Source organism: Anomalospiza imberbis, chromosome 8, assembly GCF_031753505.1.
Source record: "Anomalospiza imberbis isolate Cuckoo-Finch-1a 21T00152 chromosome 8, ASM3175350v1, whole genome shotgun sequence".
In the NCBI taxonomy this organism is placed as follows: domain Eukaryota; kingdom Metazoa; phylum Chordata; class Aves; order Passeriformes; family Viduidae; genus Anomalospiza; species Anomalospiza imberbis.
The window spans coordinates 30,495,158-30,518,239 of NC_089688.1; the positions used below are offsets into that span (position 1 = coordinate 30,495,158).

At 41.6% G+C, this 23,082-nt stretch overlaps 1 protein-coding gene across 1 annotated transcript in view; it reads left to right on the forward strand.

Annotated features, from left to right (window-relative positions):
- The first annotated feature begins 22,643 nt into the window (after positions 1–22,643).
- Positions 22,644–23,082, forward strand: part of PLPP4 (phospholipid phosphatase 4) — a 48,647-nt gene continuing 48,208 nt past the window's right edge. Inside the window, exon 1 of the mRNA XM_068198208.1 lies at positions 22,644–22,969. Within this exon, the coding sequence (XP_068054309.1) occupies positions 22,914–22,969 (56 nt within the window). The 5' untranslated portion in view covers positions 22,644–22,913. The remainder of the gene's footprint in view (positions 22,970–23,082) is intronic.

Consider the following 23,082-nt stretch of genomic DNA (forward strand, 5'->3'; position numbering starts at 1 on the left):
GCAAGTGTATTTCTGTAGGGATGCAAAGTCAGTTTTCTCATTAGGGATGGATCCAGGAACCCCAGAAGGGTGCTGGGTGACAGGAGCTGAGGTCACACCCTGCTGTGACACTGCACACCCACAGCACAAGAGCAGACAATGAGACGTCACCGAACCTGCACTCAGGTTTTTGCAAAATTAAGGAAATAATGGGAGGCATTTCTTTCCCAGATTTCTTGGCCTTGTTTTGAATTCAAGAAAGGACTCAGGATGACGCCCCCTGAATTTACAAGCTGTTCCTCAGTTTCTTCTTGCTAGGCTAACAAAATGCTGTAGAATGAAAACTGAAAGCTAAAATATCCCTCGGCCTGTACGCCTAATTTTTACACTGATGATTTATGTGTGAGCTTAACTTCATAATTACCCTGTTTAAGGGCATTGCTGGGTTTCTAAATTAAGACTGATGGCATAGATGAACAAGTAAAGGTCATTCCTTGATGCATTAGCTCTTTGTTGATGAACAATTTAACACAAAAATACTTTGTGTTTAGCATGAAACCTTTCTCATGAAAATCACATCCCACTGCCTGCCTTTATAAATATTAATTCATAAAATGCACGTGCTTTGTGTGGGTCCTGACAGCCTCTGTAGTGGTACTGACAAGCCAGTCAAAAAGAGAGAAGTGCAAAAATAAAAAGGTGGTAAAATTTACCCAAGTTGTCCAAGGGCATTAAGACACATATTTAAATATAGGATTCTACTGAGTTGCAGAGCATAAGGATCAAGTTGAAGACAATGAGAAAATGGGACAGCTGGCAGTATAATCTGATCTTAAAATTCATATTGTGGGTGGGAGTCCTTCTGAAAGGGCCTGGGATAAGACCAAACTGCAGATAAAAAATATTAGAATAATCAAACCAAATCTGCCAAACAAAATCCTCCCAAAACTAAAATCAAATTAGGGTCAGACAGTTTGTGAAGAAAAGCAAGGACTACATGGAGAGCCTTTGAAGTGAAAAAGTAGAAGAACTGGCAAGATGAACTGCCAGATTAATGAAAATTGAGGCTGGAGGAAGGCACATGTTTTTCAGCAGGAAATCAGGAGAGGTTTTTGAATATCTAGTCTGTTCTGTGAGGAGCTAAGACAAAACCTTCCAAGCAAATCAATAAACACTGAACCAGATGGGACCCAAAGGGGCAAAGGTACTTGGAAAGATGAGCTGCAGAGCTGAAGGAATTGCCAGGGAAGTCTGAGGAAACAACTGAGCTGATAAATAGAACCAGCTCAGATTTCAGGCACAGCACACAAATCCAGCCAAGCTGGGGATCCTGCAGACATGAAATCACAGATCACCAGGGGACAGAAAGTCACAAATCCTGCTGCTGAAGGATCATCCTAAGGGAATTCTGGACCCTGTCAAAATACTGTCTTGGAGGGAAATTCTTCCCCTAATTCCCGTGAAATAAACACCAAGAATTTGCATTTATCCTGCTGGCACCATGCTGAAAAGCTGATGTGCTTATCAGTATACAGGCCCCTTCTTTCCTGCTTTGTTTATTTATTACCCTCTTTATATGTATCTGAAACTGAATATGATGGGAAGGGGCAGAGGTTTGTCTTCCTCTTCACAGGAATATGAAATATCACTGTCCCCTGGAGTCCAGCACACCTGATCTTGAATTACAGCCACTCGGTCCAAGCAGCAAATAATTCAAATGAGCCATCTTTACTTACTGAGGCTGTCCTTGTATGGAAAGGGAACTTTCTGTGCATCCCAGAGATTGTAGCACCTCTTGACTTGCTGTCTTTTCTTAGGTGCTTCGCTTTTATACTGCAGAATCCAGACATGCAAATCTGATTGCAGTGACTGGAGATTTTCCTGCCCTGCTTAGCTGCTATAAAGTCCCTGACTCTGCCAATTCTCAGAAGAATCTTCAGCTTGGAAATAGATTCTATAAAACATTTATCTTGATTCAGGGAGATCTGTAGCCACTGTACAAGTTACAGGAAAATCTCTGTGGAGCTGGATTGTTAATTTGAACCAAAGAAAAAATATATCAGAAGGTGCAGAGGGGTTTTTCAAAATAGGAGCAGGTAAATACTGGTAAAATGATCAGAGGTCATGCATTTCCAGGACCTGGATAACTCTAAACATTATGCTGGAGTTCATCTCTCTGTTAGAACAGTGCAATGAGTTCCCAGCTGAAGAAATAAAAAGGGTTTTATTTTAATGACCTTTAAAAAATATTTTCTGTGGGTGCTACACACATTGTTGTGTGGCAGTACAGAAAAGCTGTAGCCATGATTGTTGGATTATGCTTTCAATTTGATTTCAGTAATAAATCTTGTCCTTTCTGATTTTGGGTCTCCTTTATTGCTCTGTGCAGTTTGATTACAACAGACTAAATCTGCATTCCATATTAATTTGTATATGCAATAATAAGGCCCTGAATACATCTTTATTAAACTGCAGTTTGTTAATTAAAAAAAATCCATTTATTTTATTTACATTAAGTCATATCTGATTCTACTCTTGTGTGTTGGGAGCTCCATATGCAGAACATAGAATATTCTCCTGGAATCTGAGCAGCAAACTTTGGCTGTGGGATTAACTTTTAGTATTATTCTAAAGCACTGTTTGTACCTCACTGACAAAATGATGGTGTTACTGAGGGCTAAGCTGCCTACATAAATTTATGTACTTTCATTTGAAAGGTGGAGCAGCCTAGAACTTCATGGTGCTGAATTTATTGATTTCTTTTTTGAGGCTCACCATTACATCCCAGAGAGCAATCTAATAATTTTATCAATTTATAATTTAGCTACTGAATAAACCCATCAGATAAACCCAAAGCTAGCTTGTTATGACATACAGGGATCAAAGCATTTTGAGCTTACAATAACAAAGAAAGCTTACTTTAAACATTTTGTTTGATAGCACAAAAGTGATATTTCAAAGCTGTTCTCAGACTACAGAAATCTTGAGCATGCTGCTGCAACTATTACATTTTTCTCTGTCCACAGCATAGTTAGGGCTAGGAAGCAAAGATTTTCTTTGAAATATTACTTGTGTTTTTTCACTGCACTTCAAGAAATTATATTGGCCCTTGCATTTGTTTATTTTGATTATTCTACATGGAGTTTGCACAGCTGTTGCACAAACAAAATCAGCTTATATGTCCATCAACTATTACCCATTTTCATAACATTTTTACCAGCAATCAAGCTACATAGAAATTTAAATTCTTCCTGAATTTGAATATGCAGCTGTAAGTTTTATGCTTGATGTGAGGTGATCCAGGTCAGAGTATCTTAGCACTCCTTGAGTGAAAAATCTCATTATTTAATCTCTGTGTTAAAATCTCTTGTTCTTTAGAAATTATTTAGCTGACATTTAATCTCTGTGTTAAAATCTCTTTAGAAATTATTTAGTTGACAATTTCTGTGGATATGAGATTGCTATACACAATATCTCAAAGCTTTACTACAGAATAAAGGCATTTTTGAGATTGTCAGGGTGCAGTTTCAGAGCTGGGTTCTCTGTCTCAAGGGGGTTTTTTGCTTGACCTCCTCCAGCTGAGAGTTCCCTCCTGCCTCTTTGAGCAAGCATTAGTATTCATGCAGTTCTGCATGAGTCACCAAACCAGAAATGGACCCTCCAAAAATTAAATGCTTTGATTCTATTGGAACAGTGAAATAACTGCAGGTTCCCTGTGGGGCACAGAACACCAGCAGTAACTCCAGGGTGATTGTGTGGAGGCAGGACCAAGAGGAAGGATGGCATGGCCCCTCTGGTAGCAGAGTAGGGTTGGAGAGGCTCCTTGTTGTCTTCTGAGATGGTTTTTGAGCCTTTGCACATTGGCTGCTTTAAAAATGTGGACTTGTGGCTCACAGATCTGCGGTGGTCACACCATGGAGCCTGCTTTGGACCTGAGCATGAGAGAGCAATTTAGAAGAATTCCTAGGTTGTGAATATTCTTGAAAACAGAGGTTTTGCTGTCATTTGGAGGGAAAAGTCTGATCCAAATGTATTTTCATATATTGCAACTTCTTCCCTGCTCTGCTGTACCAGCACATATGGTTCTAAATATGTGTTTCTTTATCTGCTGCCCCAAATCTGCATCATTTAGTGCCTTAGCAAAACCCCCCTCCTGGGATCTGTACCAAATATTTAAACTCATGAACCTAATCTGAAGTGTCTGAAAGAAAAAGGGAGTTAACATTTGGGTTTGTGGAAACAATATTTAGTTGATAATAATGCAGCTTCTATGAGTATAATTTTGCATGCAAAGAGCAATGAGTCAAGTCACAAAAAAGGCTTGAAAAATAACGAGACTTTGCCTCAACATATATTATTAATTCTGTAGATATGAATACTTGTTTTGAATAATTCATGACTGGTGTTCATTTTTGCATGATCCCTGTGTTTTCTGAGAGAATCTCACTCCCTAGCAAGGGAGGGATGAACAGAACAGATGTTCACGTGTGGAAAATTATCAATTTTTGCAACATTGCAGATCTGAGCTGCTGCTGGGGAAGCCGATATGTGAGGAGCAGGACAAAAACCCATTTGGAACCTTTAGACAGTCCAATATGTAATTCTGGTAATATTACAGAGTTTTTTAGCTCCAGTTTCTGTACTGATTTATCAGAGCTGAGAGACTGTAGTTAGTTATGTGTGTACTAGATCTATTTTTCTTCAGAGCTATATCCTTGATTGCATTTTTGCACGATATATATTTCTCTTCTGTAAGAGAAGCTGTTGTTTTCTGCATGGAAAGTTTGTCAGGGTGGGTGAGGGGGGCTGTGGAGTAGCAGGTGCTGTGGATCAAACCAGGCCTGAGCAGCAAGGAGCTCCCAAGGAGTTCCCAGGGATGGGGCTGGTTGCAGCAGGGTTCTCGGAGTCTGGGTGTCTCTGTGTGTCGGGATGACCCCAAGAGTGTAAAAGTCCTTGTTTCCCAGCCCGAGCAGCCAAAGAAGGAGTCTGAAATGCATAGGGTCGGCTTCTCAAGGTTGTTTATTTTCCCTTATCCTGAACATTCTGTCTCTGCCCTGCTGAGCTCTGTCCAGCAGGTCGGCCATGGCATTCTGTCTGCCCTCAGGGCGGTGTTCACATTTTATACCCAAAACTCTGTGTGCCATGTTTACAATAACGTGCCAATATCTGTCATTTCTGTTGGGCAGTGTGTCTCTACCTTAAACCAACAGAAAAGTGTCACCAACACACCAAGACATGGAGGGCAAGGAGAAGGAGAAGAAGGTCAGGACACGCCCAAATCCCTCCATCTTGTACCCCTGAATCACATTCTAAAAAAGCCCCAAAATTCCACTTTTTCAGCCTGTGTTAATTCAACTACCACACTACTCAAACCCTCGTGACTTGTAATTCCTCACACAGACTTGGCAGTTTTTTCCACGGGCTAAAATCAAAGCCACAGGTGTTATTGACTTCGTGCCAAGGTCTCCGAGCCCCCTGCCAGGGTCTGGAGACAGCCAGGGCAGCCAGAGGGATGTCCTGGACTCCGACACAGGGTCTGGGAGCTCTCCCAGTGGGAAGGGACATCCCTCCACTGGGCAGTCCTGGAGCTGGCCCTGAGCCTCCCCTTCAGCGGGGATGTGCTCAGGATCCTCTCACATTTCACCAGGAAAGAGGAAAGTTTCCTCTTTTAGTTAAAAGTCCAATACTGAGAATTAAGCTCCAGGAGTTTATATTCCATGAGCCAAATAAATTTCTTTTCTCTTGCCTCCCTACCCCTCACTGCACTGTCCTGGACCATTTCACTCCAGGGCGGAGTCTATAACCCCTACTTGTGAGAAAAGGTGCCTGTGGTGAAAACACGAAAGAATACAAGCTTCTGTGTTAGAAAAAATTCATTATTTCTAAACCAGTGCCATAATTTATGGGTAGGTGTGGGACAGAAGGGTGAATTTTAGAATTACTCTCATGAAAGATGGATCTCCTTAATCTTCCCCATTCATCTTTTTGAACATTGGCCGATTTTACCCTTTCACTTTGAAGCTGTCAGCACTAAGGGAAAAATTCTATTGTGGAAAAGCAGAATGAAAAGGAATGAAGTAACTCTTAGGCATTGCCAGGTTGGAATGAAGGGCTTTTCAAGGAGCATCGACATATGAATAGGATTACCTTGGATGCACTGGTGACCAGACATATTTTTAGCCTTTGGAAGAGGAGAATGGAACCTCTAAAAACAGCAGGAATGCCACTCAGAACATGAGAATCACTTTAGAGAAAATCACAATTACAGAAATTTACAAGAGGGACTTCAAACTTTTGGAGAAGAGGACAAGGAGATGGGCAGTCTTATAGATTTAATTTTTTCTCCTTCTTATTTAAAGATCATAAAATAACACCTTCCAAATGAGTAACAAATAAAACTCTGCCTGGTGCCACTGCCCATTTGTGATGCATTGATTTTGGAAGGAAGAGATTTATCCTCATTTGGGTCAAGCTCAGGGTGCTGTTGAGAAATCAGAGCTGGGAACTGAGCAACAAGTTATGAGAAGCAGTGATTGCCTAGAATTTAAAATTGGAATGGTGTCCCTGCCACTGGAGACATTGGTTGATATCAAAAATGGCAATCTTCAAAAGGAATTTTAGCTCTCTTTTGAAATTTTACCTCCTTTTACAGCAGCATTGAATCATTCCCACTGATTTGTGAACCAAGCTCTGGATGCTTAAAATATTCTGCTAAAATCTGTGAGAAAGCAAAATTCTCTAGGCTTGACTGCATCCTCTATCAAGATATTGTAAATCAGTTTAAAGTACCTCTTGCAAATGCAGCATCACTCTTAGTGCCAAGTTCATGAGCCTAGGTGGCACAAAACAGACATGTAAGCAGGTGATTGAATAAAATCCATGCATAATTTTCAATGTGTTTCACAAAGGGATTATTTTTAAGCCTGACTAATTAATGTTGTTAGAGTAGCTTAAAACAAGGCAGAAGTGAAATAATAATAAAAGAAAAAAAAGAAAAAAATATATTAAAAGAAAATGAGAAAGCATTTTAATCCTCATGGGAACTAAAGCCTTAAAATACTTTAATTAACTTCTGTTCATCTGCCTCTATTTTTATTTTTCTGAATAGCATTATACTCAGCCATATCACTACATATGGACACCTCATCAAGAGATTTACTCCATCATAAAATCTCAACAGACAGCATGGGCTCCTCTCTGAAGATGCTGCTCTTCTACACTGGCTGCAAAGAGTGGAAATGAACATCTTAATTTACACAACATATGAAATGCAAAGTTAAGGTGAAATGAGTCCCATGTTGAATTCAGATTTTTGGATAAATGTTCAGAGCTAAGGTTTGTTTAAGATCTCATTTTATAGGAAAGTCACCTGGGCTTAAATGAAAAATTCTTTTCAGAAAGACTCTTTTTATACCTGACATCATGCATTAGTTCTTCCCTATTTCTTCTCTGACCTGCCAATATAGACATAAAATTTCTGGACCAGTACTGTTCCTTTTTATATCAACACCATATAAGACAAAACCACTGATATAATTTTTATTCTCCAAGAGCTGTTTGTAACAGGTTTTATAAATAGTGATAAATAGAGTTCATGGCAAATTTTCATGTTGTATTTATTAGCTTATTAACTGCTGGACAGTCTCCAATCTGCTACAGTACGGAAATGCAAAAAAAAAAAAAAAAACCAAAACCCAAAAAAAAAAAAAACTAAAAAAACCCAAAAAAGCTGAATAAAGGTTTAATATTGGTTTTACTCTGGACTTCTGTAGCACAGAAATTGAGTAGGTTTGGTCAAATATAATTTATAAAGTAGCAGAAATTGCTAGGGGAAGAGACTCCGCAGAATTTCCTGAGAAATCTAACGTGTAAAAGAGCATAAAAGGGACATCATTTGCTGTTAAATGCGAGCTTTTTTTCACCATGGTCCCTAAAATGTGTGTGGGTTAGTGCAGGAGGGGACTAAAAAATGTTTTAGGAACTGTTAAAGCACTTTAGGTAGGTTGCTTTGCTTACTTGTGCATTTTCAAACATTTAAAGGTTGGAAGCACTGAGGAGAAAACACCTACATAAATTTTCTCCTCCCCTTTCCCCGAGTCCCATGAATGTGAAATGAAAGCATTCTTCAGTGTATTAAAAAAAAAAAATTCCTATTTGAAAAGCCTTTTTTAAAATATTATCAGCCTCTTAAAAACCCATTCATTGACACAGATCTGAGGGGTCTCGGTAAGGAATTAAGTTATGAACACCTGCAAGAGAATTTTCACTGAAAACACCAACAGCCCTGAGCCTAGGGCACTGAGTAAATACTGAAAATGTGCTTACTGTAATCTGCAGCCTCTAATAGGTCAAGGAAGAGGCATTTCCTCCATTCCCTCCTGCAGCCACACAGGAGATAAATCAGCCAAGGAACAGGGCTTGTTTGTGCTGCTTTTTGTTGACTGATGTTTTATGCTGCACTGATCATTAAGCAGAAGGCACCAGAGGTGGATCTCATAAAAAGAAGTAATAGGGATGTATTTTTTTTTCTCTGTGGAAGAAATCCAGATGATTTAAAGAGCCCACGTGTTGCTTGCAGCTGCCACATGGAGTTTGATGGCCAAGCAGAGGATGCCATTTATAATTGGCATTAGAGCTCATTAGAGCAGCATTTGCTCTCATCTTCTTTCTGGGATTTGGACCCCAAATCCCAGGGCTTTAGCTAAACCTCTCTGAAAGATTCCCTCTTGTCCCCTGAGCCACTTCTGACCTGTCACTTTAGCCTCTCTCTGAACTTAAGTGGGATTTTCCCTTTTCAGAAAAGATAATTATGGTTTTTGTTTATGCCATTTCAAACAGGTCTCTAGCCCAACACTCCTATTTTTCAGTTTTTTGGTTTGTTTTTTTTTAGAACTAGATGATCAACAAGTTCTGTATAAATCCTTGAGAACTTCCTCTTTTGTTATGTATGGGTTTATTTATTTATTCCCACAGTTATTCACCTCAGTTTTTGGTGCAGATACAATGCCAGACACAAACCAAGATCTTTGTGTAAGGTTAGATGGAAAATAGGTATTAACCTGTATATAATACTGAAATATCCCATTTCCTGGCCTGCTTCTTGGTTCTTCTCCACTAGGAAAGGCTTCTCCTTCAGACTTGAACCACTGTAAAAACAAAGCACAGGAAGCTCAAATATAAACGAGGAGAAACATTTGTTTTTCACATTCTTCAATCATCACTCCACTGTCTCAGACATCTATTTTAGCATTTATACTCCCAATTGGTCAACAGATAAATACAGGAAAAGGGATTTTTGAGAAGTAGATTGTGAACGAACAAGCAACAGTGTCTGTCATCTCCCTCTCTGGTGCCTTGCCTGCTTTTTGTGGAAGAGTGGCTGGAGTCAGCAAAGCGCCGTGTCACAGCAGAAGGGTGTGAAATGTGCCCAGTCAGGGAATATCTGCTGGGCACGCCAGGGGCGTGATGAATTGCCCTGAGGTTTGGAAAACTGAAAGCCTGAATGGATGCAGAATCTTCAGTGGCTGAAGCTGTGCCCTCAGTAGTGTGCTAGCACCAGCTTGATGCCTTGAGAAGGCTGACCTCGGACAGAGGCTGGACAGAGCTAAAGAATAAAGCAGGGATCTATTAAAAAGCCTCAATGGATCCACCTTGGGCAGCACAAGAGCCCAGCCAGGGCTGCACCCAAGATGAACCCAAATGGTCCCAAAATGCACAACCAGTCACAGGGTCTCTCACTGTGATCAGCTCTGCTCCATTGGCACACTGGAGTTCATTGTCCCATTCCAGCTTTAGCCCATGCAGTCCCATCCTGCTTGTTTTTCTCTCTTCAGCCCACGTTGTTTGTGCTCCTGGGCTGAGATTTGGATCATTTGTCCTTGGTCCCCAGCTGGAGAAGGAATTGTTTTGTCTCCCTGCTCTGTGCAGAGAGCTCACCATCCCCTAATATGAAGCTCAGACCCACACACTAAAGCAGCATAGAATCTGAAAAATAGAAAAGCTAAACCCTGAGGCATCAAGCTCTGTGAGAGAATCTCCAGATCACCCCCTTTGATCATATTTTGATGGTGTCGTTGTGTCTCAGAGCACAGAAACCAAGTTTGATTTGGATGACACCAACAGGAAGATCCACCTGATCCATAAAGTGGATACTCATCTACTAATTTTTTAAATTAAAAACTCATGAATGCTCTCCCAGACATTTAGTCCAGCCTAGACACAGTCCAGAACAACCCCTAAATATACAGACACTGAGTGCTCAGCTCAGTTTCACACAGACCCCACTCCTGGGAGGCTGTGCTCCCTACAAACACAAATCCACATGTAGCACGTGCCAGAAAGGTTTGGAATATTGCTCTGCTTGCAAAACCTTCCCCCAGACTTTGCCCATGAGAAGAACTCCAGGACAGCAGAAAGATCAACACAGAGGTTTTGCTCTGCTGGGATCCCCTTCATTTGCCACAGGACTTGTTTTTCTCTTTTCCTGGCTCCACTGACATAAGCACAGCTGAAAGCACAGCACCTTAGCCCCAAGATTTTCCAGTTTTGTCTGATCCTGAAATGAATAATTTGTGAGTTTTCGAGCCAGCCCCTTCTTTCCACCTCAAGAAATGTTATGAAACAAACTCATTTCAACATCCCATGAAGTTCCCACCCCACTTTTATTTTTTAAGTGATTCCTACCTTTAATTGCACCATTTTGCAGGGATAAAATGTGTTTTGTGCAATTCCATCTCTCTCTGGAACATTATTCTCCTCATCCTATGGTAGCTTTCAGAGTTTTTATCACTTTTCCATGACTCAAAATTCTGCTTCTTTTGCAGGGCCAGCCTCCCATCTGCTTTACTATGGGCACTCAAAGGCAAAACACAGAGCAGGGGCTGGGGGATGTCGAAAAAGGGAGGAAAAGCTGAATATTTCACTGTAATCTCCCTTTATTAGATGTGAGGTCATTGGCTGTGCAAGCAGGGGAGCTGCCGCTATTCCCTGTGTCCATGCCAAGACCTGCCAATTTGGGAAGAAGCTGGTAGTTCATAGAGGAATCTCTGTTTTGGTAAAGTCTATATTTTTGTGGAAAACAATTTCTTTTTTCCTTTTCTTTTTTTCCCCTGAGAAAAAGTTGTTTCTACTATTTGGCCTTGCATGGAAAATAAAAATAGATTTTCCAGAAATTGGATCCTTTCAGGGAAGTAATTAATTGAATCTAAACCTTTCATTTTCCAGTTTTCATAGAGACAGTTCAACGTGTTATTTCAACTGTTGTTTGAAACAGAGAGGAATTTTAAAACAAAAGCAATTAAATTTACTGAAATGATATATTGACCACATATGAATGACAAGTTCTGCTTTACATTTTTGCATGTCTATTAAACAGACATGTAAATTTATTAAAAATTACATCCACTTGTGACATGAGCTCTAACTGCCTAGCAGGTGTAAATACTTTCAAACTATGGGCATATTCATGCTCTTGTTTCACAGGTCAAACTCCTGGCTGCGAAAGCTCACCCAGAACTCAAAATCACCTTGGGAGGTTCTTGGCTCCCACTAAAGGTACTGGATTTACTTTAAAGACACATAGGTTACTGGGGAGAGTACCCAGATCCTTTGGAATTATTACAGAATTTTGATTCTAAAGGATTTTAATTTTGGTTTGAAAGAGCATTGAATGTCATTGCTGCCTTTGTTGTAACGGTGGCAATATAAAATGCAAGTTTTTGAGAGCACGTATTACAGTGTTTGTCCTGGTAGTTATTTTAGGACAGATATGTTGCAGGAAATAACAGTAAATGAAATAATTGATAGCTTTCCCATATGGATGGCATGACAGGGTTTGAGTCATTCAACAATTTGAGCTAATACTTTCACAATAAATATATATGCAAAGGAGTGTATGTGATACATTCTGTAATATTCAAGTTCTTTAATATTCATGCAATTCTTTTAAAGATTCCTAAGAACTGCTGTTCTTAGGCTGTGGTGCTTTGGTTAGGAGCTGTTATCTTCATCTCACTTTAGACTGTGATGGCTTTGTGTGCCTTTGAAATCGATATTTTCTTCAAAGGAAAAAGAGCCTTTTTTTCATCCCTTTCATCTTGTAGCTGTTTTGAAAAAAAAAACCAAACAAACTATTTTGAGTAAAGAAAGCATTCTAAATTTTAAAATATTGATGTAAATACTGCAAGGTGTGGGTGCAACACGGGTGCCCACTGTCCACAGGACTGGTTTTGTCTCTTGAACATCAAAAGTATCAGACTGCTGCAGAAGGGGCTTTATAAAAAAGCTGGATGACACAATTAAAGTTATAAAGCATAATGGCAACATCCAGTTACAGCTCAGGAGCTGAACTTAAGCCTTTTTCACTCCCTCACTCTCTCATTTTTATCTACATGTATCATTATCATCTATACAGAGCTACCATTTGTGAAGAAATACCAGAATTTGATTCCTTTGTATTTTTTCTGTTGGCATTTCTTTATCCAAAACACTTTACGCTTCAGAGAGTGAATCAGACACTTTAAACAACCAGGCTGGCTGCTCATACATTTCCTGAGCCTTATTTGCTGTCTCTAGATACAAAATAAGTTGCTGTAATAGGTTTATTGTCAAGGAAAACTCCTGAAGCTTTAGCCTTACTTTTCCATTCTCTTGACAGGAATGCAATTTAATATTGCTCTGATTGTTTGGATGGCTTGAAAGGTACAGAAAATTCAAAAGGAGATGCAGCTCTGTGCCACAGTTAGGAAATATGGATTTCTCCCTTGCAGGAACTTGTGCTCAGACTCCTTTCCACCCTGAGTCTGAGACAGAGGTCAGTGATGGGTTAATTTTTGGGCTCAATGATCTTTTCCAGCCTAAATGATTCTGTGATTCCATGTTTGGATCACCATTATTACAACAGGTAGCACACTCCCAATTTTTTGAAGATTTAAGTCCCCCAGCACAGAACTTCTCCTTCAAATTATCCCTGGTAAACCAAAACTATGAATTTATCTTTCTGCCAGGTCTGTGAAGATCATAAAATTGCAAAAAACTGTTGTGTCCTCATTCACTGAAAGGAAAATTCTGAGCAAATATCCACTGCTCCTGACCTCTAAGTCCTCACACATGAAAAAAATACACCTTTTATACCTATAAAATCACTTATTTGTTCTGCAATATTTGCTAAATCTTTCCATCACTATATTTAAAGTTACATCACTATATTTTCACAGTTTAAAGTCAGATGAGATCATGCTTCTTTTATCTCTCCATCTATGTGCATTTAAATTTAAACCTTGTAAACTCAGATCCTAGTGCCATTCTCAAAAAGTCACTAATTAAAATTTGCAATTGCTGTGTCATAAAACTGCACTAATAGGTGGAAACAGTCCAGTACTTCAGAGTCCACTGATGATTCAGCGGTGTGCCCATGAGCAGCTTGTCAAACTGCAGTTAAAGACTGCAGATTTCATTAAAAATAAATATTTTTACCCTCAAACCATAACAAAAAAAAAAAAAGTGATATTTTCTTCCTGATATATCCAGATGCTTCCTTCAAAAGCAAGGAAATAATAAACCCAAACAAGTTTTCTGGGCCAGGATCTAAAGGACCTAGTCCTGAAAGCATGGATGGGAATTCCCAGCCCAAATCCATGGATTGAAAGCAGCATTAAGACAAATCACAAGATTATTCCCTTATTCAAAAGTGGCCTTCTCCACTCCACTGCTAAAACCTTTGTTTACAACCCTAAATCTCCTCCGTTTTTCCCTGCCTCTAGCAGGAATTAGAGACTTTCAACTGCTCTTTCAAGTTGCAGAAAATTACAAATGAGAGCAAGTCATAATCCCTTCAAAAGTAAGGAGAAATTGAGCTTATTTTGGGTTTATATTGATGGGAGAATGCTTTGATATTTTTGCACCACTGTAAATCTAAACTTGTCTCAATTCCAGTGCTTGAGCATGAAGAGGATCACTCCTCTGAAGTATGCTAATGCCAGCATTGAAACATCAGACGGCAATTTATCCCCTTTTTCCACCAAGACCTAAAATGTAGTTCAATAAATATGCTTTGATTATTAACAGCAAGAAAATGGGGCTGCAGGAAGATATTAACTCTTTGAAGGAAGAAAAAGAGCAAAGTAGATTGAGGAAGAAGAAGAAGAAGAAGAAGAAGAAATGTGAAAAAGAGATTTTAAAAAAAGACAGAGGATAAAAACTAAGCATAAATGAACTTCTTATTTGGCTCCAAGGATGCATTAATTCAATTTATTCCACCTCAGTGTAGAAAACTTGGATGGAAGGCCAGTTCCCAAAAAAACATGTCCACACTTCATGATTGTTGGGCAAAATGGGGATCCAGAGTTTTGGAACCACCTAAAGACAAATTGTTATTTTTAAATTTTTAAAATTATTTTACTACAGTTAAGCTTCCATTTTGGTATATAATGGATAGACCATACCCACTATTTAGAAAACACTGAGTATTTTTTACTAGCAGAAAACAAGACATGAGAATATGAATCCTAAGATTCAAAAATTACAAGACTGGAAGACAAAATGAGAAGACTGAGGATCCTAAAAAAGGAAATTCTTTTAAAATTTTTGTCAGATATGCTCATATTTGGTTTTTTTGGTTTTTTTTTTTTGGCCTTTTTTGTCATATCCAAAACAAATCTAGCAAAACTGATTACTCCCCACATTTAGAAATTAACATTAACTACACTGGGGACCAAAGAAGGATGAATTATTCAAGAAAAAAATGTATAAATAGATGCTTGAAGATATTGGGTTTTCTCACATCTTTCTCTAAAAGTAGTAATTCTCTTTTATTTGTACTATTCTTTTAAATAAAAAAAAAACAGTAGGAAATGGTAAAAAATATACCTCAGAATACCCAGGGTAGTCAATCTAATAGAAAAAAAATAGCTTTATTCCTTATTTTTCAGTGTGCTTAATTAAATGCCTTCCTGAAGATTTTAAAGCATTTTAGCTCATGTATATATTTGCAATTTCAGTGCCAACCCAGTTAAAGAACCTCTAACTTAAGTCTGGTAAGAACCTACTGCTTTCTTGTAGCCCATTGCCACTGAGGTTGAGTTAAATATTCCCTCTAGAACAAATTAGAGCACAGAACATGTCAAGCCTTCCACTAAGAGCCTTGGAAACTTCAACAGAAATTCTGTTTTATTTGAGGGCTGAATTGCCAACAGAGCTGCCCTGTTCTTTTCTGTCTGCAGAAATGAAGCATTCAGGGAAGTATTAGGTTCTTCCCTAAACCCCAACCATAATTAGCTAATCATTATTGCCCTTGTGACTCCACATTGATTATGATAAATGCACAGAACTAGTTTTGGTCAGTAAGGAATTCTATAGGAATTGCACAGTTTTATTTAGTCTGAGTCAAAATCCTTTTCAAAACCTTGTAATTTGTGGCTGAATTCACAACAGGATCCTTTTGTGGGTACTTGCCCAGCAGAAAGGCATCGTTCTGCCAAAAGTAGCTCCGCAGTTGAATATTTACACACAGCACTGTTGGTGTAGCACAATATTAAACAGCTTCCTTTCTACCCCCAAACAGCATAAAAGCTCATTACTTAAAGCCAGTTGATTAAAATCTGTCTGTAATTTTAAAAAGTAAAATATGCATGAACTGATTTTGCTTGAGTTTGTTCAATTATCTCTATTTATATATCAATGCATAAAATTGCATAATATGTTTAAAAAGTCAAATAAATATTTAATATTTGCCTTTGGCTTTCTGAGGGGAAGTTGCCCAGTGACAGAAATTCCTTACTTTTACTTCTGAGAGGAGACAAAGTTGCCTCATAAAATGAAACCTAAATATTACTGACATAACCAGTGACCAGCATCCAGGCTGGTGGCACCAAGCTCAGGGGAGATAATCTAAATCAGCTGCCTGTGATTAGATTTCATCATTATCAACAGCTGTTATCATTTCCCACTTAGATATGGTCAGCAATCTCTAGCTCACAGTGAGAAATGTGTTTGGATTTGCCAGCTCAGGGAGGTGCTGGTGTCCAAAATTGTAGGATTGTTACAGGAATGCTGTACACTTCCCCTGCTGGGAAACATTAATGACAAAACTGGCTTGGAACACTGACTGCTTGGGATTCAATCACCCTTTAATTAATTAGTAGTCTTTACTTTGAGGAACTGCAGCAAAATGTGCAAAATTAGCAGTCACACACACACAGACTCAATCAGCTCCTTAGCCTACTCAAGTTGCAGAGCTGCTGATTTTTTAAATATAGATAATATAGGAGGCAAAGAAAATGAGGCTGTCACAGTGCAAAAATAAGCACCAAGCTTATCTTTCAGCAAATAATGAAATTGTGAATGCATTTTCCAGGCATCCAGAAGCTAATACTCCTCAATGCTTTCTCTGTCCTTCATCTTCTTGAGCACTGGTAAAATATATCCTCTAATATATATTGAAAATGATACAAATTAAACCAAGTGTCTTCATTTGACAGTAGCCTGCATCATGCTAGATGGGCCAGACAGAAATGACTTTGGTATTTAAATAAGCACATAAATTATGACTTAATAAGTGCTGAGAAGAATGAATTCAAGGGTTCAAGTTGGGAAACAAAGTTTTGCCACCTCACTTCCAAACAGCACGAAGGTTTCATGTCTAATTTTAATTTGCCTTCAGTGGCATTCATGGAACCAGGATGTTTCAGCTCTGCTCTGACCTGTGCTATGAGTCTGACGAAACGTCATCAATGTATCCCAATTAGCCATGGAATTAAGGGTGCTTCCACTTTTGCACTTACTGACCAAGCACTTCAGCCTGCAACTGATGTGAGGGAAAAAAAGTGAAATGCTCCTTTTGCCACATTGCACCCAGTCTCACAGCATCACAGAATTCAAAGAGGAATTAGGTCCCTGGTGTTGTTTCCTGGGTTAGGAAATCACTTTTGCAGTCACTCAGAGCTACAACTTAGAAATTGGTCTTGTTCTCATTGAGCAGAAAATCCTATTTTTCTGCTCCTACAAATTACTGACATGATCAGTGGCTGAGGAAGCCCTCAGAACAGCAGCAAGACGTGATTCCTGCTGGGAAAGCCCTGGCACGTTGCTCCTGAAGCCCTCAGGTAAGCACTGCAGTGAGCACAGCCCCCAGAATTCAGTGTTCTTCCAGGGCTGGGGATGCAGACCCTATGCACTGTGGCATTCCTGGGGCAGAGCAACAAATGGCATGCTTAAAGGGGAGTGCAGCCTGAAAGTGTATTAATACACTGTCTCACCCTACTTTACCCTTCCTGGGGCTATTTCCAGTAAATTTGGGTTAGAACAAATTCCTGCTGTGAGCAGCGTCAAAATTCTGGCTTCTTTATTAAGAATCCAGGAGAAATGGCTTGTGGTTTCCAAGAATCCAAGTGAAACATGAACAAACAGCTTTTTATTGTTACCAGTACCAAACCATGAGGCCATGTTCAAACTCTGGAGTGTTTGTTTTTCAGCTCACTCCTGTCCAAGACAATTGGCCATTTCATTTTGTTTTCCTCCACTTATGTAGAGCTTGTTCTTCTATTTACCTCTTCTATTTAATTATTCTGCATCACTGTGCTCCCTTTCAAGTCAAGAGCAATTTGAAATGACTGCAGCAATGGTTGGCAAGCTTCTACTACATTTAGAAGAGCAAAAAGAAAGAGATAAAAAGTAATTACACAACAATTTCATTGAAGTCAATAAGGCCATTCTTGGCATGAAGTGTTACTCAAGATTAAAGATAGCAGATGTCTGCTTTAAGTCACAGTCTTCTGCTAAACACTGCACAAGACCCCTAAATATTGTAAAGGTTAAAGACTTGAATTTATCACAAGTTTATTATGGGAGCATGCATACTTTTACAACAGTAACCCCATAACAATATACACAGTATATTGAGCACCAGTGTTGTAAATGTCAATTGGCTCATAAATAATTTATCTCAGTTTCATGTACACATGAATTTAATTGTTTAAACTAATCAAATTTCCCCAAGATGCTGATTATTAGGGCCAGTGGTGTGCTGGCTGAAAATATGTCAGTTCTTGGTCTAGAAGAGTTATAAAGGACACATTTTGAAACAAGTCAGGGTTTAGTAAAGAAATTCCATGGACAACAGATAGAGAAGAGCCCAGAGGGCTGGCTGTTCTGTAGGGGTGGGATGTCGGGGATGGCTGGGAGTGGCCAGGTGAGTCCCTAAAGGAGAGCACACAGGGCTGGATGTCCTAGCAGGGTGGGATGTCACAGAAGTCACAGAATCACTGGGTTGGAAGAGACCTTCAAGATCATCGAGTCCAACCCAGCCCCAACACCCCAACTCAACCCTGGCACCCAGTGCCACATCCAGGCTTTGTTAAACACACCCAGGGATGGTGACTCCACCACCTCCCTGGGCAGCCATTCCAGAGCTTTATCACCCTTTCTGTAAAAAACTGTTTCCTGATATCCAACCTGTATTTCCCTTGGCACAGCTTGAGGCTGTGTCCTCTGGTTCTGTCAGTGCTGCCTGGAGTCAGAGCCCAACCCCAGCTGAGCACAGCCACCTTTCAGGAGCTGTGGAGAGTGCTGAGGTCACCCCTGAGTCTCCTTTTCTCCAGGCTGAGCACTCCCAGCTCCCTCAGCCGTTCCTCATGTCCGGGAGTGGCCAGGTGAGTCCATAAAGGAGAGCAGCCAGGGCTGGCTGTCCTGGCAGGGTGGGATGCCCGGGAATGGCCAGGTGAGTCTGCCCCGGGCTGGGCAGCAGCACCAGGCAGTTCAGTGCATTGTAGTTCTGCTCCACCAGATGGCCCCAAGCACATGCATTCACCCCCCAAAAAATTCCCAGATGAAATATTTGACACAACTTCATTAAACTGCAACTGCTGAAGCTCGCTGATGCATTAATGTTTAGAACTGTTTAATTAGGCACAATCAGGAGCCAGTTGGAGGCACCTGCACAGCAACTAAACAGAAGCATTAACGATTTGCTTTTATAATGTTTTAAATATGATATCCAGGGCAATTAAGATGTGCGTGGCTGCATCATGCTGATTGAGGTTTTGAATTCCTTTGGAGTTTTATTGCCTGAAGTTTCTTTTGCCCATCAGAGCACCAATAACTACTTAGGAAAGAGACCAGCAGCAATGGATGTGGAATAGCAGTCAAATCCAATGATAATGGAAAATTCCCATTGCCATATGCATCTGTGTAGACATGTACAGTATAAATAAAACTATCTCAGTCTTGTCCCTGGTTTTTTTAACAAAACCCTCCATGGCTTTGGAGTTCTTCTAGAGCTGAATCTCCAGCCAAGGGCTGTGCACTGCATCTGGGTGTGCAGCACAGATCAGACTGTGCACAGGGAATGTGTATTCAGGAAAGGAAGGGGGAAAAGGGCTTTTCCCCATTGTGACCTAGATTTAATACTCAAACAGGCAGGAGAAGAAGTGGTAAAAGGTAAAAAGAAAAAAAACACTGACAGAAGGAAAGACAATGTAAGAAAGAGCTAAAGTAGCCCTTCATTTATATCTTTGAAAGAATAAGTAGATGGTTTAGTGGACTGTAATTGCTAAAGAATAAAAAGCTGCCCCAGTGTCATGTCAGGCTGGATTTTAGTGTTTCTTTGACCAGAAGTTTTTGCTTAAACATCTGGTTGTCTACAGACTCAGGCAATGGAAAACTGGAAATGTTGTTCATCCAGACATGTCTTAATATTTGATCTCAGTGGATCTGAACCCACATCAGTTTTATGTCCTGCGACAAATCTGAGTGTAAATCACTCCAAAATGAGAGTTGTCTGCCAAGCAGCTCCTGATTTTGTGTCAGAGCTATGAAAGGTATGAAAACTTTATTCATCATCCTTTGCATCCTTTTTAAAACATACAAAATTATTTCACTTTTATGTGTGGTTTCAGAGTTTCAGGTGTTGCCACCACCTGGTTTGTCATGTCCCGTCTGCTGCAAGCTTGCTATTTTCCACAGCCTTTTGGCAGGATAAAGTTTACCTGCTTTGATAGAAAAATCAACTTTTTTAAGCTCAGTTTACCATGAGCTGCAAGATTTTGCCCCAAGGCAGGTAAGAAGCATAGACACATCCTGGCAAAAGGCTGTAATCTCCAGAAAAGCCAGGTCAGCTGTGCTGCTCTGTCTGGCTGTGAACACCTCTTTGAGGACTGAAAGTTGGCTGCAGGTGGCTCAAAGAGAAACTAATTTTTGTGAGAGTAAAGTACAGAGAACCCAAGTTAGCCCCCTAAAAGGATGGACAGCTGCCTCCATCGGGGTGGGATCAGTCCTCTCTCCCCTGCAGTCACTCTTAAAAACATAACTAGCATTGAGGGCACCTGCTGTGCCTGGTGTATGGCTGGATGAAAATCTGGGATGTTCCCAGGGTCGCTGTGGTTTGCTCTAGGAATGTGCTGCAGAGCAGTGGCTGTGCTGTACCTCCTGCTGGCTTGTAGCAGTTTAATTCCACAATCTAGCCTAAAATATTTTTCTTGCTATTTACCACTATAGCTCATATTCAGTTTAAAAGTCAAAGCAAGTTTTTGTTCAGCAGCCAGCTGCAAGCTGGGTCTAGTTAAAAAAAAAATCAGTCTGAAGTATTTATGCTTCATAAATCACCGTCAGCTGATACATGTTGGAGAGCCAGAACACTGCAAGCAGATCTCTGCAGCAGTACAAATCTTGTTTCATTTGTAAGGAGAACTCCTTGTTTCATGACTGGCTTGATCCACACAAATTACAAGGCTATTTCTGACTATTAATTAAAAAAAAAAGATTATTCCTGTGCACACCTACCAGAGGTGTAGGCACACATTCAGTCACTGGGGGAACAAACCAGAGGAAGTACAAGTATTTGACAACAGAAGACCAACTGAGTGTCCTCAAAGGAAGGTGGCATGTCCTTTGCCATCACCACCAGTTGAATATGGAGATTTCACAATTTAGCTTTGCTTCCTGAGAGTGAATCACATTTTTTAAAATCCATCCTGCAAGTAGTTGACTGAGCTTTGTCTGGAAATTAATGAAATAAGGTGTAAAAGGGAGAAAGATCTCTTTTTATAAGTAACATTTTTAGTGTTTTTTCCAATGCCAGTCATACATCTGGGTTTTCTGGGTTTCAGTCATACTCCTTGCAACAAATCTAGCACTGGTGTACTTCACTGTAGATGAGTTTAGCACAGAATCTTATGTCTCTGTTCTTCCAAAAACAGGGTCAATAAAAGTTTTACTACTTAGTAGTTAATTCAGAGTTCAAAGCTTCCCTTTAATGCACAGTGCCTATATTAGGCAGATAGGTTTAACAAAGCCTCTCTGGCTTTAATTCTCCAGCAATAATCATGTAGGAAAGTGGATTGGATTCCTGCTGCAGTCCTGATGGCTGTTTTGTAGCTATGTGCAGTGTTAATAGCTATGAACACTTTCCTGAAGGACATCCCCTTCAAATGCCCCAAGAAAGCAGATAATTAAATACATTTAAATGTGAATTAGTTTGCTGCATTTCATGACTTAAGGCTGAAAGTCTCTTATGCTAAAGATGTTCAGGAGTTTCTCCATGCTTAGGATGTTAAAGGAAGAGGAAGTTAAATGAACTCTGTGCAGAAGTAGACTAAGGCAATACAAGGATTTGGGCAGCTCAGAGAATGCCATTGAGAGGAATGGTGGATGCATTGGAGGGATCACAGGAGTAAACCAAGTCATTGGTTGTTTTGCTGCCTTTCTCCCATCCCAGCAATTTGGGGTCGCATATAACAACAACCTCTGCCTGTTTAGCTAAACTCACCTCTGGGAAAGAACAGGCACTGAATTAATGATATCATTAGGCTATAATGTCACACATTATGCAGAATCCGACCAAGGGACACGAGGGTGCCACGCTGGGTTGTCTGCATTAACAGTGAGGAGTAGGGTTTAAGACGGCACGGATGTGTGAGCAGGTGGAAAGCCCGTGATATAAATACATGCAGTAGAGCGCGTTCGAACGCCGTTAATCCTTTATGCAAAGATAAAGCGAATGGGCCAGGCTCAGCACGGGTGGTGTGGTGCGCGATTGCCCTTTGCACAACGGGCCGGCAGTGCGAGTTTTGTGAGCAGCCGGTGTTATCTGTGTGCGGCGGTGCTCCCTCCCGCCGGCCCCATTCATTATTGTTCTTCTCCATCTTTTCCAAGCGCGGGGCTTCTTTACGAGCCAGAGATGAGCACCGGAACGCCAGCCCACGGCCGGAGCTGCCATCCAGCGTGTGGCGGCGGTGCCCTGGGATGTCAGCCCCTCGCACCGACGGGTTCATGGCCCTCCAGGGAAGGATGGGGAGCGCTGCGCTAAAAGGGGCAGAAAAAGCGCTCTCACCGCGCCGCTTCCCCGCGTTAGGCGGGGACAGCATCCCGGTGCCGGCGAGCCGCGGGCGGTGGCGCAGGGCGGCCCCGAGGGGCGGGCGGGACGGACCCGGCTCGGCTCCGGCTGCGGCTCCGCTCGGCAGCGCCGCGGGGGCGGGGAGGGGAAATCCCCAGGATCCCCGGCCCCCTCCCCCGAGCGGGGACACCGCGTTAGTCACCGGGACCCTCCCCCCGAGCGGGGACACCGCGTTAGTCACCGGGACCCTCCCCCCGAGCGGGGACACCGCGTTAGTCACCGGGACCCTCCCCCCGAGCGGGGACACCGCGTTAGTCACCGGGACCCTCCCCCCGAGCGGGGACACCGCGTTAGTCACCGGGACCCTCCCCCCGAGCGGGGACACCGCGTTAGTCACCGGGACCCTCCCCCGGCGCTCGGCTCCGCCGCGCCAGCGCCGCGCCCCGCACAGCGCGGCAGCCGCGGCGGCCGAGGGATGGCGGGGCCGGGGCCGCGCCCGGCCGGGCTCTGCGCGGGGCCCCGGCGCTCCGGGACGGGCGGCCCGAGGCGGCCCCGCTGCCCCCGGGCGTGAGAGGCGGCGGCGCGGGGCTGCGGGAGCGCCGGACCCACCATGCGGGAGCTGGCGATCGAGATCGGCATACGGGCGCTGCTCTTCGGGGTCTTCGTGTGAGTAGCGCCGGGCGGCGGCGACCTGCGGCACCGCGCGGCAACTTTGCTCCGGTGCTGCTCTGACAGCCGAGTGCCGCTCGCACCGGCCGGACGGAGCGGGATGGAGGTGC